Here is a 15,494-nt window from a genome sequence, read left to right as displayed (position 1 = left end):
GTGGCTCAAATAAGCAAAGCAACCTTCATTTTACCAATTCTCAGGTGGCACATATGTGACACACACAGACCACCACCACACACTCGGCACTCCTAGCCGTGCCAACTACCAGATAGTATAATAAACTTTTGGAGAGTAAAACCATGGCTGGCACCGAACTGAAATGAACAACAAAACAAAAGAACACAAAAGATTATAGGTCGATGAAGTTAGATGTTAGTTGTCTTTATCAAAATAGGAGGGACAGTCTGCAGAGGCAGGAGAAATGGCGGCAGAAAAGCAGAAACAATAAATAATAATAATTAAAAAAAAAACACTGAAAAGAGTGCAGTCGTTCACGTTTCACACACCACATGACGGTGCCTCCCGCACAGTTTCTCGTAATTTTCGTGCTTCTAACTCGGCTTTTCGGTGCTTCCGGCAAGTGGCTGGTGCATGCATGGCCACTCCTGGCTGTCGTCACGCTGCTGTTGGAATGGCCAGGGTGGTGGTATAGTGTTCTGAGAAGGCAAGGAAACCCCGCTATTGTACAACAGCGGTCGCGGGGGAACAGGATAAGCTTAAGTTCGAGGTACGGTACAGTATATTGCTGCTATTTCTGAAAAATAAACGCCATGCAAATTTGTCAAGTGGGCAACTTACGCAGGGCGTGCAGAAACTAAGCCGCATTAATTAAAGCGCACTGCAGGGTCCAGGAGACACTACGCAAGCGGCCGACCGTCAAATCAACACTTCTGTGCCCCCTGTTTTAGCTTTGCAACTATGGCATTGCTAGAAGTCCTGGATTTGATCCCAATTGTGGCAGCCGCACTTTGACGAGGGCAAAATAGAAAATGCACGTGCACTTAGGGACACGTTAAAGAACATCATGGTGTCAAAATTAATCCGGAGTCTGCCACTATGGCTTGCCTCATAATTCGAGCGTGGTTTTGGCACGTACAGCCCCATAATCCAATTCAAGTTTAATACTTCTGCCACAATGCATTGTGCCATGTGAGGAAATGACAACACTCAACCCTCTCAGAGGTTATAAAATATGGCACACAAAGAGCCTGTATTCCTGTAGAAAAGAATTCGTTTGGGAGTGGAAAACCACTTGTGCACTTCGTGGTGTAGCTCTTCATCAGAATGAAACTTCTTGCCGACCAGGGCTTCTTTCTGTGGTCCGAACATATGGAAGCCCCTTGGGGCAAGGTCTGGTCTGTATGGTGGATGCTGAAGACACTCAAACTTCTGGTCTATTATTGTTGCAACTGTTACACAGGCCATATGGGGTTGTGCATTGTCATGCTGCAACACCTGCAATGCAAAACCTGCAGACAGCAATTCATGGCGCTTCGATTTGATTGCAGGCCGAAGATTATATTTGAGGTGGTCAGAGTATGATTCACTAGTGATAGTAGTCCCTCGCGACGTCTATTGCACCAAGATGATGCCTTTTTCATCCCAAAAGGGGGTCAGCATAACATTCCCTGTTGATGGCTGTGTTCAAAACTTCTTTGGTTCGGGTGATGAGGAGTGGTGCCATTCTTTACTTGCCCTCTTTATTTCTGGTTGGTGGTAGTGAACCCAGGTTTCGTCCCTGGTGACAATTTTTTATAGGAAGGCATCCCCTTCTTCAACGCACTGCAGAGAGAGAGAGAGAAAAAACTTTATTTTCATGTTGGGTGGTGTGGTGGAAAGGCCTTCAGTCCAGAGCCTCGCTTGCGGCATTCTTCAGTGCAGCACTGATAAATGCCACAAGGTACCGTTGGTCGTTGGCGCTGGCTGCTTCTGTCAGCCACCCGGCATGGGGTTTAGGGGAAAGATTTGTAGGGGCAGGCAGGGGAGATGGGGATGGTCCACAGGACCAGAGGATATGGGATGTGTTTAGGTGTTCGCCACAGTATCGGCAGGCGGGGATCTTCAGGTAAAAGGCTGCGGATGAGGTGCATTCACGCTGGTGTATGGAGTGTTTTAGTCTGGGCCTGACGAATCAGTACACCCTGTTCATGGGTGAGCACTTTGCTGAGCTTGGGGAACTTGTGCCTTGCCTGTTGATATGGCCACAGAAGCAGGGGAGCCCACTTTTTCATCTGGGCTGGTCACGGAATGCAGGGTGCCTGGTTCAAAGTCTCGCAGGTGAACTGATTAGCTCTTTAATTTCCCAGCAGCCCGTCATGACCAGGTATCCAGATGATTTCGAAAGGACCCTGAAGGTGCTCTTGAATAAATGTCGAAATGTGGGCAGGGAGATCGTTGTGCAAGTTTGCTGCAAGCTGCCATGGAGTCGGTAAATATGGTTCTTGGTTTGGCTGAGTTACTAGGGGGCATGTGTTTGATCGCGATTGCGATGGCTGTCAGCTCCGCTAAGGTCGGATCTGTCTTTGGTCATCCACTCTTAGAGTGAACACGGCTCACCGTAATCGTGCTCCGCGGGGCGGCAGTGCGTCGGGCGTGACGGCGCATCGAAGTGAAGCGACGCAGCTACAGACGGACCAAGGGAGGTGCTTCGTGTCGTCTGCTACAGTGCTGGAGTGCACCGCTCTGGCTTTGCTGCAAAGTACACTTCGCTAGACACAGGTGACTGAGCGACCGAGGCAGCGTTGGGGGAAGGCGCACTTCACTAACTGGAGCATTTTCCAGCTGGTTTGGTGTACAGCTTGTGAACAGCCTGCTTAATATACATTAACAGAAACAAGCGTCTCACCACATAAATCACTTAGCATGTTATTTATAATTGATGAGGGTAAAAATACAGTCATTTTTTCGCGCTCTTTATTAGGCTGGGGCCATTTTATTTTACTCTCACAGCACTTGGTGTAGCACATACCGAGAAACCTATTAGGCGCGTTCTTCTTCGTTGGAGTCATTTGATGAGCCTAGCGCGCCGTTTCACGCATGTCTTCATGCTAAAACGAATTTGCTTAATTGACCTTAGAAAGCGGCCGAAACCCACAATAAATTTCACAGAAAGTTAGAAAGCGATTGTTCAATCATGCATCATGTTTGCCATCAATTTTACCATTAAGTAGGGCAATAATGTTAGTTCGACAGCAACTAAGAAGCGACATCCACTACTTCTCGACTCTCTTATTGACGCGTTAATTTCGCTGGTAGGGGTGCATGGAGTGCTTTATGCAATGTAGGAAAGTGCTCTCCCCGGCATAGCAACTGATTTAGCGGCAATTTTACTCCCCCTTTTCATCTTTCTACATCCTATAAAAAAACAAAATTCATTTTTGTTGTCACAGTTTGGGTAAAATCACCAAAGCGGTGCCATTCCTTTGACGGCTACCTAACGCGAGAAGTAACATTCTCATTTAGCGGAATCGGTCAATTATGTGATTACATTGATTAGGTGAAGTAAAACATGTGGCGCCGTCGTTTTTTTTTGTTGTTTTTTTCTCCTTGGAGTCAATGCACGCCGCATGCGAATGCTGTTTCTGTCCGTATTGAATAGGTAATTGGAGTGGAAAATCTATATATAATCTACATGTCTGTTTTCTAGCTTAAATTACGTCTTGCCAGGTAATTAAGTCATTATTCGCTTCTATTTCATTTCAGTACTTCCTAGGAATAGGTCATGTGCATATTCTCACTAGCATATAAATATTTTTTAATTGTACCGAAGCGACACATGGCCTCTGCGTTACGCCATATAGGTGGGCATCGGATAAATTTGGAGAAAAGGACGAATTGATTTCTCTTCTTTTTTAGGCGTTAGGGGGAGGGGGGGGCTAAGTGGGTAAAACCCCGAGGAACCCGTATGGGTTTCCTTTGTAGCAATCGCTACGAACGGGTGGATGTCTGATTTTCCAAACATGAATACGGCACAGGAACCCTTGCCGCGAACAAGCGATGCTGTTGCCGTCGTGGGGAAGTGGCCGGTCCGTGTGTTGGACGAACGCGGCCACGATAAATAAACGGGTGGTCATGAGGCCGGCCCGGTGTCGTCTGCCGACAGCAGCCTGGTGGTTGGCAAACGAGCTCGACATTTGTAAAAGCCAAGCCCGGCCCAAGCCAGATTGCTATGGTCGGGCCAGTCTACTTTTTAACTGACCATGGGCGTTAGCCGAATCTACCGCCGAGGCCCCCTGCTCCCCTTTTCTTTTTTTGCTTAGGTCATACTACCCCATCTTAGCTTAATATGATGATGCGGTGCAGCCAACAGCTGCTCAAGTGAGGGACTGGCCGCTCACGAGTCAAAGATTCTGGGATGACTCGTCATATCGAAAGACACCAGAGGTGTTTCCATTAAACGTATTTCTGTCGACTTGCATGATGAATTGCATTTTGTTCGGTTGCTGGTTGCCATAGCACTTCAGCGATAAAAACGCTGTAACAGTACAGGATAATTTTATTTCCCCAGTGCACTTTCGTAAACTAGCCATGTTGTGGGTACTGGAAAAAGAAAGACGACGCATTGTAGGTCTGTGCCTACAAAACTATTCTCAACGGGTTATATCGGAGATGACAAAAAGGCCACTGAGAACTGTGAATCGAATCGTCCAGGCTTACAAGAAGGATGGAAGAATTGCGGATGCTCCCCATAAAGCCCGACAAAGAGTGACCACTGAAGCTGAATACACGACCATTGTTGTGGCGGCTGCTGCAAACCCGACCTCCACCGTTCGGGAAATTAAGAACAGCCTCAGGCTCAGTGATGTCTCTGACACGAATATCAAGCGTTGCCTCTATGCCCCAGCCTAATAATGAGCGCGAAAAAATGACTGTATTTTTACCCTCATCACTTATAAAAAACATGCTAAGTGATTTATGTGGTGAGAAGCTTGTTTCTGTTATTGTATATTGATTAAGCAGGCTGTTCACAAGCTGTAGACAAAACCAGCTGGAAAATGCTCCAGTTAGCGAAGTGTGCCTTCCCGCAACGCCGCCTCGGTTGCTCAGTCACCTGGGTCTAGCGAAGTGTACTTCACAGCAAAGCCAGAGCGGCGTGCTGGCGCACTGGCGACCTGCGGAGCGCGGCCACGGTGAACCGTGTTCACCCTAAGAGTGGACGACCCTGTACAGTTTGGAGGTCGTTAGTCACGACTGCTATAGCGGAGCCCCGTGCACCAATGCTAGCATCAGCGTAGAAGTATATGCCGTCAGGGTGTTTTGCCGTGTACCTCTTAAAGTAGGCAACTCGCTGGCGTCGCCTCTCCTTGCCTCGTTCTGAATTCATGTGGCATGGCAGTGGAGCTATGGTTAGTAGCTTGTATTGTTTCGGGGGCAGTGGGCGCGTGTTCACAAGGTGCGCAGCTTCTGGATGGTGACCGATGCTATGGAGGATGTGCGTGCCTTGACACGCAACACACTGCAGAAGTTGTTCACATCAACACGTCACTGTTTCGATTCAGGGGTCATGCTGCCGGGGCACCCATCTTGCAGACACTTTGTGAAATCCGAGCACATCATACATAATGTGGTAAGCATAACAATGACAGATGTTTACACTTGCTGCAGTGTTATCCATCATCAATCGGCGGTTTTCCTGTCAGTTCCTGCATCCAACTGACAGGAAGGTAGTTCAACGCTTCTTAGGTTTTTGCGCTTACTACCATAAATTTTTCATAGGAATTTCATGGATCGCTGAACCATTAACGAGATTAACACGCCGAGATGGACCCTTCGAGTAGACGGACAAGCAACAAGCAGCCTTTACAAAATTTCTGAAGTGACTGCAAACAGCCCCTGTACTCGTGCATTTCGATGACAAGGCTGACATAGAAATCCACACAGATACCAGCAGTGTTGGGCTCAGTGCCATGCTCGTCCAGTGGCAAGACGGCAGCAAATGAGTAGTAGCCTATGCGAGTCGCAGTCTGACAGACACGGAGGTCACCTATTCCACGACTGAAAACTAGTGCCTCGTCGCTGTTTGGGCCATCAGCAAGTTCTTACCCTACTTGTACGGCCAACCTTTTCAAGTAGTAATGACCACCACTCACTGTGCTGGCTTGCAAGTCTTGGGGACCCTTCAGGCCGCCTCGCTCGTTGGAACCTCCGCCTTCAGGAGCACGATGTCACAGTGGTTTATCGGTCCGGACAGAAGGACTGCGACGTTAACTGTCTCTCACGTGCATCTATACCTTTGAAACCAAGTGACTTAGAGCAAGACTTCCCGCTTATTTTTGTAGTAGGCACTGTTGAAATGGCTGACCTCCAACGTGCAGACAGTACATTGCTTCCCCTCATCCTACACCTCCAAGGAGGCGACGTTGTCCTACAACCGATGTCACGAGGACTGACTTCTTACTGCCTCCGCAACAATGTTCTCTACAAAAGGAACTTCTAAAGCAGCCAAAAAACATTCCTTCTTATCGTCCCAGTTTCACTGCGCGAAGTGTTGTAAGCTTGTCATGACGACTCTTGGGCCGGACACTTAGGCTTTGCCAGGACGTTAGTGCACATACACCAGAAGTATTACTGGCCACAGCTGTTCTCGTCTGTTCAGCACTACGTGAGAAGCTGCCATGATTGTCAGTGGCGCAAGGTTCCACTCTCGAAACCAGCTGGTCTTCTGCAGTTCCCTGGACCCTTCTCCAGCATTGTTTCAACAGGTTGGAATGGATTTTCTTGGTCCATTCCCTACGTCGTCTGCAGGCAACAAATGGGTAATCGTCGCAAAGGACTAACCCAACGTGGTACGCAGAAAGAAAAGCTGTACCCCACGGAACCTCCACAGAAGTCGCCATGTTCTTTGTTCTTGGCAGCGTATTATGTCACGGGCCCCTAACGTCTTAATAACCGATCGAGGGACTGCATTTACTGCTGACTTAATACACGAGATCGTCACACTGACCCACACCAATCATCGAAAGACTGCGGTCATTCACCCACAAGCTTATGAACCTACAGAGCGCCTCCATACAACTATCGCCGATATTATCTCGGTGTACGTTGACGTAGAGCACAAGTTATGGGACGAAGTTTTACCGTATGTGACATTATCATATAATATGGCTGTTAAGGAAACTACCCGATTCACACCATTTGAACTGGTTTATGGGTGCTGCGTAACAACACCTTTAGACGCCATGTTCCTGGTCAACAACGAAAAAATAAGCAACAATGCTGACGACATCGTCCAGAAGGCTGAAGAAGCTTGGCAGCTTGCTCGCAACCGCATCCGCCTCCAGCAGAGTACTGACGCCCGCCATTACAACAGTGGCCGAAGGAACATCCTGTACGGACCCGACGACTACGTTTGGGTCTGTAAACTCATCCGTCATCAGGAGCTGTTGGAAAAATTACTGCGCAGATACTTTGGCCCATACAAGATTGTTAGGCGACTCATAGACGTGAACTACAAGGTCGTCCCTGAGAGTACTACTATGAGGTCGAGCCGACCATGGCCATGAGCCAAGATTCTCCTCGTAGTACAGATCGAACTGTAGTGTCCCTCTGATAAACTTTTTCCCGCGTCCTTTGTCGCCCTTTACTCCCTACGATCAGCGTCTGGGGTGGTCGCTTTTCACGTGGGGAGTAATGACGCGAAGTAAGCTGCCCACTGCGAGTCCTGATCGCCAGAAGTCAGCTGTCCACTACAGGCACCGATCGCCAGAGAGATGACGAAGGGTGCAGTTGTGGTGCGGGGTTTTTTGGGTGTCGGCCATCATTAAAGGGACACTAAAGGGAAAAATTATTTCTTCTGCATCAGTAAATTACCGTTCTACAACACCAAAAACACCACTCTTACGATAAGACGTTTGGTAAGCCAGAAAAAGCGCAAGAACGAAATACGGGTGGCGACCCCTACTTAAGTTTTTGCACCTGGGGGCTGTGACGTCTTGGATTTTGATGGCATCTTCTAGGGCCTACTAATTATATATAGCAGTATAGATTGACTACATTGTGTTCTAAAGGAACCAAATATTAAACCTGGCAAGTTTCGGGAACCTTTATTCAGCCAACGCGGTCCAAATGCGAAAACATACTTCGGAATCCCTAACGTCACGCTGACGTACCCGCGCTAGGGTTTCGGTGCGAAATTCAAACACTGATACTTGGACCTTCATTTTCTTATCTAATAATCAAACCATTTTTTTTAAATGACTGCCTGCAGGGTTCTCAAACAATGCTTCATTAGTCTAAACTGATTTATTGTTTCGCTTTACTGTCCCTTTAAAGAAGGCTGTTCTCTTAGGGCGAGCCCATCTTAGTTATCTTTGTGACAATATATAGTAATCATATTGCTTGCTATCTATTTGAGGTACTATCAAGACGGGCAACAACTGGTTATTTAATTAACGAAGAGCAGACAGGATTGCGAAAAGGTATGGTATAGAGTACAGAACAAACAAATAAAAAGTAAGAGGGCAAGTGCTGGGGTAGCTGGGTAACAATATGGGTTTTGTCAGGCGTGTTCAACAGTGAAAGTGCATGACAAAGTGCAGAATACAGTGATGATGGTTTAGTTACAATATTGAGTTCTGTCAGAACAATTTTTTTTTTTTGTGAAAACACGTGGTGCATTCCAGACACATGGTTGCATGAAAGCTGCAGTTAGCTGGAGAAATACCATAACACCAGCACGTGGAGTGGCAGTGGGTTTGTAACGCTGCTAAACTGATTTTCATGAGATTTGCTGCATTAGAAAAGGTAAAAAATCTACTGTCTGTCAAAAATATATACCGTATTTACTCGAATCTAATGCATACTTTTTTTTTTAAAAAAAACTGGTTCAATAATTGTGTGCGTGTTAGAATCGAGTACGACCCTAAATCTGCATTACCATATTGCCATTGGCATTTCAAAATGGCCACCTCATACACGCTTCGAGCCTAGCTGCCGTAGCTTCCTCCATCTGCTGCTGTACGTGTGCTTAGGCAATGCTTCCTTTAGCTTAGGTTAGTGCACTGTCTGTCTTCCCGTTTTCTGCGTTTGCTCTATCAGCATGGAAGTGCCGACTGCAAAGACATGCCTAGTTTATCACAAAGCTGCAATTAAAAGGAAAGCGATCACGTGTGCAGGGACCAATGGAAATCGGGCCGCTTCACGGGTGTTCGGAGTCCTCGAAACTTGCGGGCGGCTCTGGCGCAAAAAGGGGGGGGCGGGGGGGGGGGGGCGTTCTACACCAGCGGCTTCTGCGTACAGTGCGACCGCGCAGCCCCTATATTGAAAGCGATCTGTGACGGACACAAGAGTCTATGCATCTAGGCGCACCGTGCTTTGTTTTCGTTGCTTAGTTTGCATTGAAGCGAGAGGCCTCACAAAGCTCCTGCTACCGCACTTCTTCTCTCCAGCGTTTTGATAAAGAGTTTCCGTGGTCATTGAGTGAGACGTATTCATGTTTGCTTGTGTGTGCATGGCACTATGCTTGTTAATTTAGCTAGCAAGCGAATGTTTAAGTTTATACGGGCCGATAAAACTACTATCCTTACTTTTCGTATTGCTGTTTACTAATTTGCTATCGTAATTGATGCTTCGCCTTTTGGACGAAACTGCGACTTTTTTTATTTATCGCAACTTTACTGCATTGGGAGTAAATCTTTTTTTCCAAATCAGAGAAAGTTGTATTTCTGTATGAAAAAGTGAGGTGCGTGGTACTGCAAAGGACTTTTCTTTTTTTAGGTCACGGCAAGCAGGTGCGCGTTACAATCAAGAGTGTGTTTTTTTTTCTTACTTTTTTTGGTTGCGGAAAGCGGGTGCGCGTTCCAATCGAGAGTGTGTTTTTTTTAACTTTTTTTGGTTGCGGAAAATGGGTGCGCGTTACAATCGAGGGTGCGTTAGAATCGAGTAAATACGGTAAATTTTCTTTAGGCCATCGAACTTTTACGAAAGCAGCAGAAAATCACAGAATTAAAGTAATGTGAGGCATGTTTACAATTGTGTAATTTAGCAATAAAAAAACCAGCATATGTTTAAAAAGCCTATAAAATTCTTTAAGCTGCATCTGCTGGGACATCTAAAGTTGGTGAAATTGATGTTATAGACCATTCTAAAATATACCATTCCGTTGGGAAACTTGGGAGTGATAGACTAGTATAAAAAAAAAGGCGCAAACAAATATGTTGTATTTATTCAATTGACCTAATGTATACTTTACAGAATTGATATCAGTTTTTAGTGCAAAGCTATGAAGTTAAAATTCTGCTCCCAACATATGTAGATTTCAGCTTTTCTCTTTGGCAGTTCCATGAGAAACTGGAACAGGTTGTATATTTCACATCTCTAATTTTTCATAATTTTATATATCGTGCACATATGAGTCAGAACGCACCGAATAGAACTTTGTTTCTTCAGAAAGCAACTATTATGAAATTGTTTTAGGTGGAGGTGCCATTTTCATGGAGGGTGTGTTTTGCCACCTTGAGGTCACTCCACAAGTGTTATTTGGTTCCTTGAGAAAGCAAATGTTTGAAAAGGACAATATTTCAAATGCAGTGCATTTTCTTTATTCTTGATCCTGTGATTTTCAATAAAAAGATATTTGAATTTAGTTGCACACAGAGTGGTGATTTTCTTTAGAATTTATCATCATACAATAAAACAATAAAATAAAATTTGCAAGTGTTGAAAATTTGTGTGCTATATTCCTTCTGAAATTCTGACGGACACAAAATGTGGCAGCAGTTAGAGTGACAAATTTTAAAATTTTGTGCGGTACGGCTAATTAATGCAAATACTGCCATGGGATAATTTTTCAGGTATCTTCTTTGAATTTTGTACCATAGTCTGTTGAAGTGAAAATACATGAAAATAATTCTATTATAAACCAAACACTGATTTTTGAATGTTCTTGGTTCTCAAGGCCATTATGAAGTATATAAAATTTAATGGACTAATCTTGTTCTTTTCCTACAGATGGCTTTCGCAAAGTGGCCAACATAGACCAGGGTCTAAGGTCAGACCGAGAGGGAATAGAGTTTTTCCATAACTTCTTCATTCGGGGTCAAGAATGTCTGCTAGAATTCATCAAGCGAAAGGTAAATACTGCTTGCTCTTTTCTAGTTTCACCAGCTGTTCTGTCATGCTGCAGTTTGACTTGTTTCTCCTCTTGATTGGTGTGCTTTTGCGCTCTACTTCTGACCATGAAGTTTAATCTCTTACCCTTCTTACTTGAGACACTTATTTGCTGTTGAGCTTCAGCTGTAGTAATGGCACACAAAAACTGCAAACTGCCATCGTAACTGTTTTAGGTCTCTGTTGCACAGGTGTGGCCAGTACATTTGTTTTTGTCCTTTGCATAAAGTGGTGATCTGTGTTGAAGGAATACTGCCTCACTCTGTTGCAAAGTGGGTTACAATTTCAGTGGCAGAGACACTCTTGGGACAGTAAATTTAAAAAAAAAATTCCATTTCATGCCGAGGAGTGCAAAGAATGGAAATGTACCACCCTTAAATACACAACTGGTCGCTTTTTCGTCACATCACAGGTCCGCATATGTGAGGATCTCTTCAATGCAACTTGTACCCCTGTCAAGCGGGCAAGTTAAGTGCAGTTACGGGGAGAGCACTTCGGGACCTTGAGTGACACTTTAGGCTACATGGTGATAAACAGGAAAACAGAGCGCGCACGCAGTAAAAAAATTGGTGACAGCCTACGAGCGTATTTTTTTAATATGTTGATTAAAAAGAAAAATAAACTTCTAAAAAGATATTTTACATTGTATTATAAATAAAAAGAACAATCTTTTTCTTCAACAAAAAATGAAAATATTTTTTTATTGTAAGAGTGTTGTAAGTCAATGCTGGCCAAGACGAATGCCTAGCCAATCCATAACAACATGGCAGCGTGCGACGAGACGGCATTTGGTCCTGTTAGAACAGAATGTGAGCGAGTTCTGTTTTGCTTATTTAATTAAAAGCTGTTCAACTCAAATGAACTTCTGTGTCCTTTTCTTATGCATTACATTTTGTATCGTTGAAACCGCTGGCGGCGAGGCTACGCACTGAACCAGCGAAGTGTGTTCCGGGAACGCACTTCTACCGGAGTGCACTCTTCTGCGATTACACTCTACTTGCGATGTTTAAATTTGGGAAAGTGCACTTGAACCGAGTGGCACTCTCCGTAAGTGCACTTAACTTGCCCGCTTGACAGGGGTATTACATCATTGTGCCTTCATTACTCTGCATGGAAAAAGGGGGAAAGGAACAAAGCTTTGCAAGCAACTGTTTGTGCAATATATAACAAATCAGTGGAGGCAAAATGCAGGGCCACTAAGAGCACCTTTGAGGTCCTTTTCTGCTCTCATTTTGCAGTTGTGGATTTGTATGTGGCACACTTGTGGGGTTTACAGGGATACAAGTTGTATTGGGAATGTACTGCAAGTTACCAGGTAGTTTTCAGCATTGCAGCATTCATTAATGTTGCTGGCAGAGGTTGAAATTATCAGTTCCCTTTTCATTTATGCCACAAGTTACCCAATTACTTCAGTCTGCACCAGCCCAAGAAATATGATGTAAAGTTGTATTACACTACATCAAAACGAAATATGGCCTTCTTTAGTGCTTGTCCAGAAGCGATGTCAACTCGCCATCTTTGTGGTCTTCCTTCTATTCCTTCAGTAAGATACACAATTCTTACAGCACTGGTTTGCACTTAATCTGGAAGCTGTTTCTGCCTTACACGGTAAATAAATTAACCCTTTGAGGATGATAATAATACCTGAAGAACATGTTTATTCTTCATCAAAGTGTGCTGTATACACCACGAATAAGGATATTAAAGTTTCAATGAGAAGAAAAAATGTTTTGTTAACCTTTTCCATAATAGCTTTGTTGTCTGTTGGACATACCAGACCTAACGCTTAAAGGGCTCCTAAACCACTTCTGATATTTTTTAAGCATCGAGTTCAGAATGCCGTCATAATCAATGATGCCAAACGTGGCAGTGCTACACACCGCGGGCGTGCCCCAAAATAAAAAAAACAATCCAGTGCTCCTCTCTGGGCCTTTTCAGTATTCTCAGTGCACACCGCGACGTCATCAGGAGCAGACACTGTCGATTGTTCCAACAAGAACCTACGACTTCTGGTTAGTCTGCTAGCAAGTACACACGCTTCATGCTCTTCCTCGTCATGTTGCTCGCTTGTGTGCACTTGCGAATCGGTAGCTACTGCCCTCAACGCAAGTGCCAAATCGCTTGCGTTCCAGCACCATGCTTAGAGGTCTGATTAGCTGTGTGAACAGAGTCTGACAGTACTTTGCGATGGCTAAAAGGCATTCATGTGCGGTGCTTGGCTGCAAAAACACTATCTAGAAAAACAAATCAATGCGACATTGGCTGCGTCATGATGACGTCCTGCACAATGCCTTGAGTGCATTGGAGCTGTTTCAATGAGTTCATCTAGTAACGTTGTAGTGAACGCATATTTTGCTCACTTGTGTAACTCTGCTTCTATTTGTGTGCTGAAATCCCGGAAAGCTTAGTGCGCCGCCTCGAGGACACCAGGATTCAGACATATGCTGGGAATATGGGTGCTGTGTAACGCAATAATTTTCTTTAGCAATGACTTCTGTCTCCTCTCTGCTGCAAGCATTCTCCTCGGCATTTGTACTCACCAGGCATAGACCGCGCACGCACCTGCATTGATGGTGCCATTAGCGTGGAACAGGCTAACAGCCAATAGGTGAAAACAGCAGAATGTACCAAGCCATATTGTCACCACGATCTGGGGAATGTGGCGATGGCGGCTTTTGATCTCCAGCGGAGGTGCTTCGCACGGCGTGTCACCATACAGGTGCATTATATTGGTGAGCCTTTCTAGAGGTGTGCGCAATACAGAGACCATGCAGCACGCTTCGCATGAGCACGGGCCAGCACGGCAGCAACAGTGGATAGCCGAGAAGTGTGGAGTTGCGGTAACCGAAAGTGGACAGCACTTTGAAAAGCATGTTGGCAATGACGTATGTCACGTGACATTTGGAGGAACACTTTGCGATTGTGAGGAGGAGACCACCCAACCAATGAAAAGTCGTGAAGGAAAGAGCGAAACAAGCGAGGGCCCCATTTCGATCGTCGACTTTGCTATTACGGCACCATTTCGAAAAATTCTTGCAGCTACATGTTCGTTGCAGATTTTTGCACAACTGCAACACTGCAACTAAATTTCGACCTCTGGGTGGTTTAAGGGCCCTTTAAATCGAGCTTTAACTCAAGCTGCCTAGGGCTTCGAGTGGAAATTATAGAGACAGTTCTCATCGAATGTGAAGCAGAGTTGAAAAACCATCAGTGCCAAAAAGTAAAATGTACCTTAATGTTATATACAACAAAAGGGCTTTATTTAGAAGCATGAAAAAGTTTTTAAAAGAATGCATATGTTAGAAGGAATCCAGGTTGCCATAATCTCCACTACGTTTATGAACATGCTCACTGGGTGGACGTGTAACTAGTGTGACCACGTATTGCTATATAATTTAGTGTTAGTGGATATTTTGCTTATTTTGGGTTGCCTCTGCCTGGACAGCTTTTTGGCGATTTGGCGAAATTGTTGGTACTGCGTTTTATGCCAGAACTGTTGTAACTTGAGGAACCCAATCTTATTTCCACTATACAGTGTGCAAATACAGTCAAATCTCGTTACTATTAACCCCACATTAACGAATTTCTCAAATTTACGAATATTTTTAAAGTCCCCACCAGATTGCCTATATTTTCAATGTAAAAATATTTCAAAACTATGAGTTTCAATACAGCGCTTATTTCAGAATAATGCACCTAGTTTATTTTCCCCATTATAACCGAGGATCAGTATGACGAATTCGGCTAAAAGTAACAGCGCCGCAACTCTCACGTGAAACAGAAACCGCGAGTGCAGTAGCTATCATCATCACCATGTTGAATGCCAACTGCTTCATCACAAACTTCACCAAGAACTTCATGACAAAGGTTTGGTGATGTTCACACGAGATCCAACGATGAATGCAGCTAGCGACAGCGCCAAGAAAAAGCAAAAGCAGTTTTCGATGCAGGACAAATTGGACGTATTGCAGGAAATCGACGCAGGGGGAAAGTAAATGGACATGTGCAGACAGCGTGGCATTGCCCCATCGACCATTGCGACCATTTTAAAAGACCGAGACACAATTGTCAAGCTTCACCGAGAATCGCAACTTGCTCCTACGAGGAAACGGCTGCGACTGGGAAACTTTCAAAATGTGGACCAAGCTGTTCTCACGTGCTTCAAAGATGCCAGACTGCAAAACGTTCCCGTGTCTGGCCCAATGCTCCAAGAAAAAGCCCGTGAATTTGCTGCTGACTTAAAATAACTGGGTTCGACGCCAGTGTGGGTTGGCTTTTTTGTTTCAGCCAAAGGAATAGAATAACTTGGCTGGTAGTCTCGGGCGAGGAAAAGGCTGCTGACAGAGAAGGCGCGGATTCCTGGTGCAATGATAGTTTTCTAGAGGTTGCTGAATCGTACTCTGATGGCGATATTTTCAACGTGGATGAGACCGCATGTTTTTATCAGCTCCTGCCAGACCGGACGATACACTTCAAAGGGAAGCAGTGCAAAGGAGGGAAGAAGTCGAATGTTCCCATGACAGTCCTACTCTGCTGCAATGCAA

At 44.9% G+C, this 15,494-nt stretch overlaps 1 protein-coding gene across 3 annotated transcripts in view; it reads left to right on the top strand.

Annotated features, from left to right (window-relative positions):
* LOC135911136 (heat shock factor protein-like) overlaps positions 1–15,494 on the top strand; it is a 119,082-nt gene that overhangs the window by 27,213 nt on the left and 76,375 nt on the right. For all 3 annotated transcript variants that reach the window (XM_065443302.1, XM_065443296.1, XM_065443284.1), the window contains exon 3: positions 10,792–10,913. In XM_065443302.1, coding sequence (XP_065299374.1) covers positions 10,792–10,913 — 122 coding nt within the window. The remainder of the gene's footprint in view (positions 1–10,791; positions 10,914–15,494) is intronic.

The sequence above is a fragment of the Dermacentor albipictus genome, chromosome 1 (assembly GCF_038994185.2).
Source record: "Dermacentor albipictus isolate Rhodes 1998 colony chromosome 1, USDA_Dalb.pri_finalv2, whole genome shotgun sequence".
NCBI classification, from domain to species: Eukaryota; Metazoa; Arthropoda; class Arachnida; order Ixodida; family Ixodidae; genus Dermacentor; species Dermacentor albipictus.
This window is presented reverse-complemented; position numbering and strand designations above follow the sequence as displayed.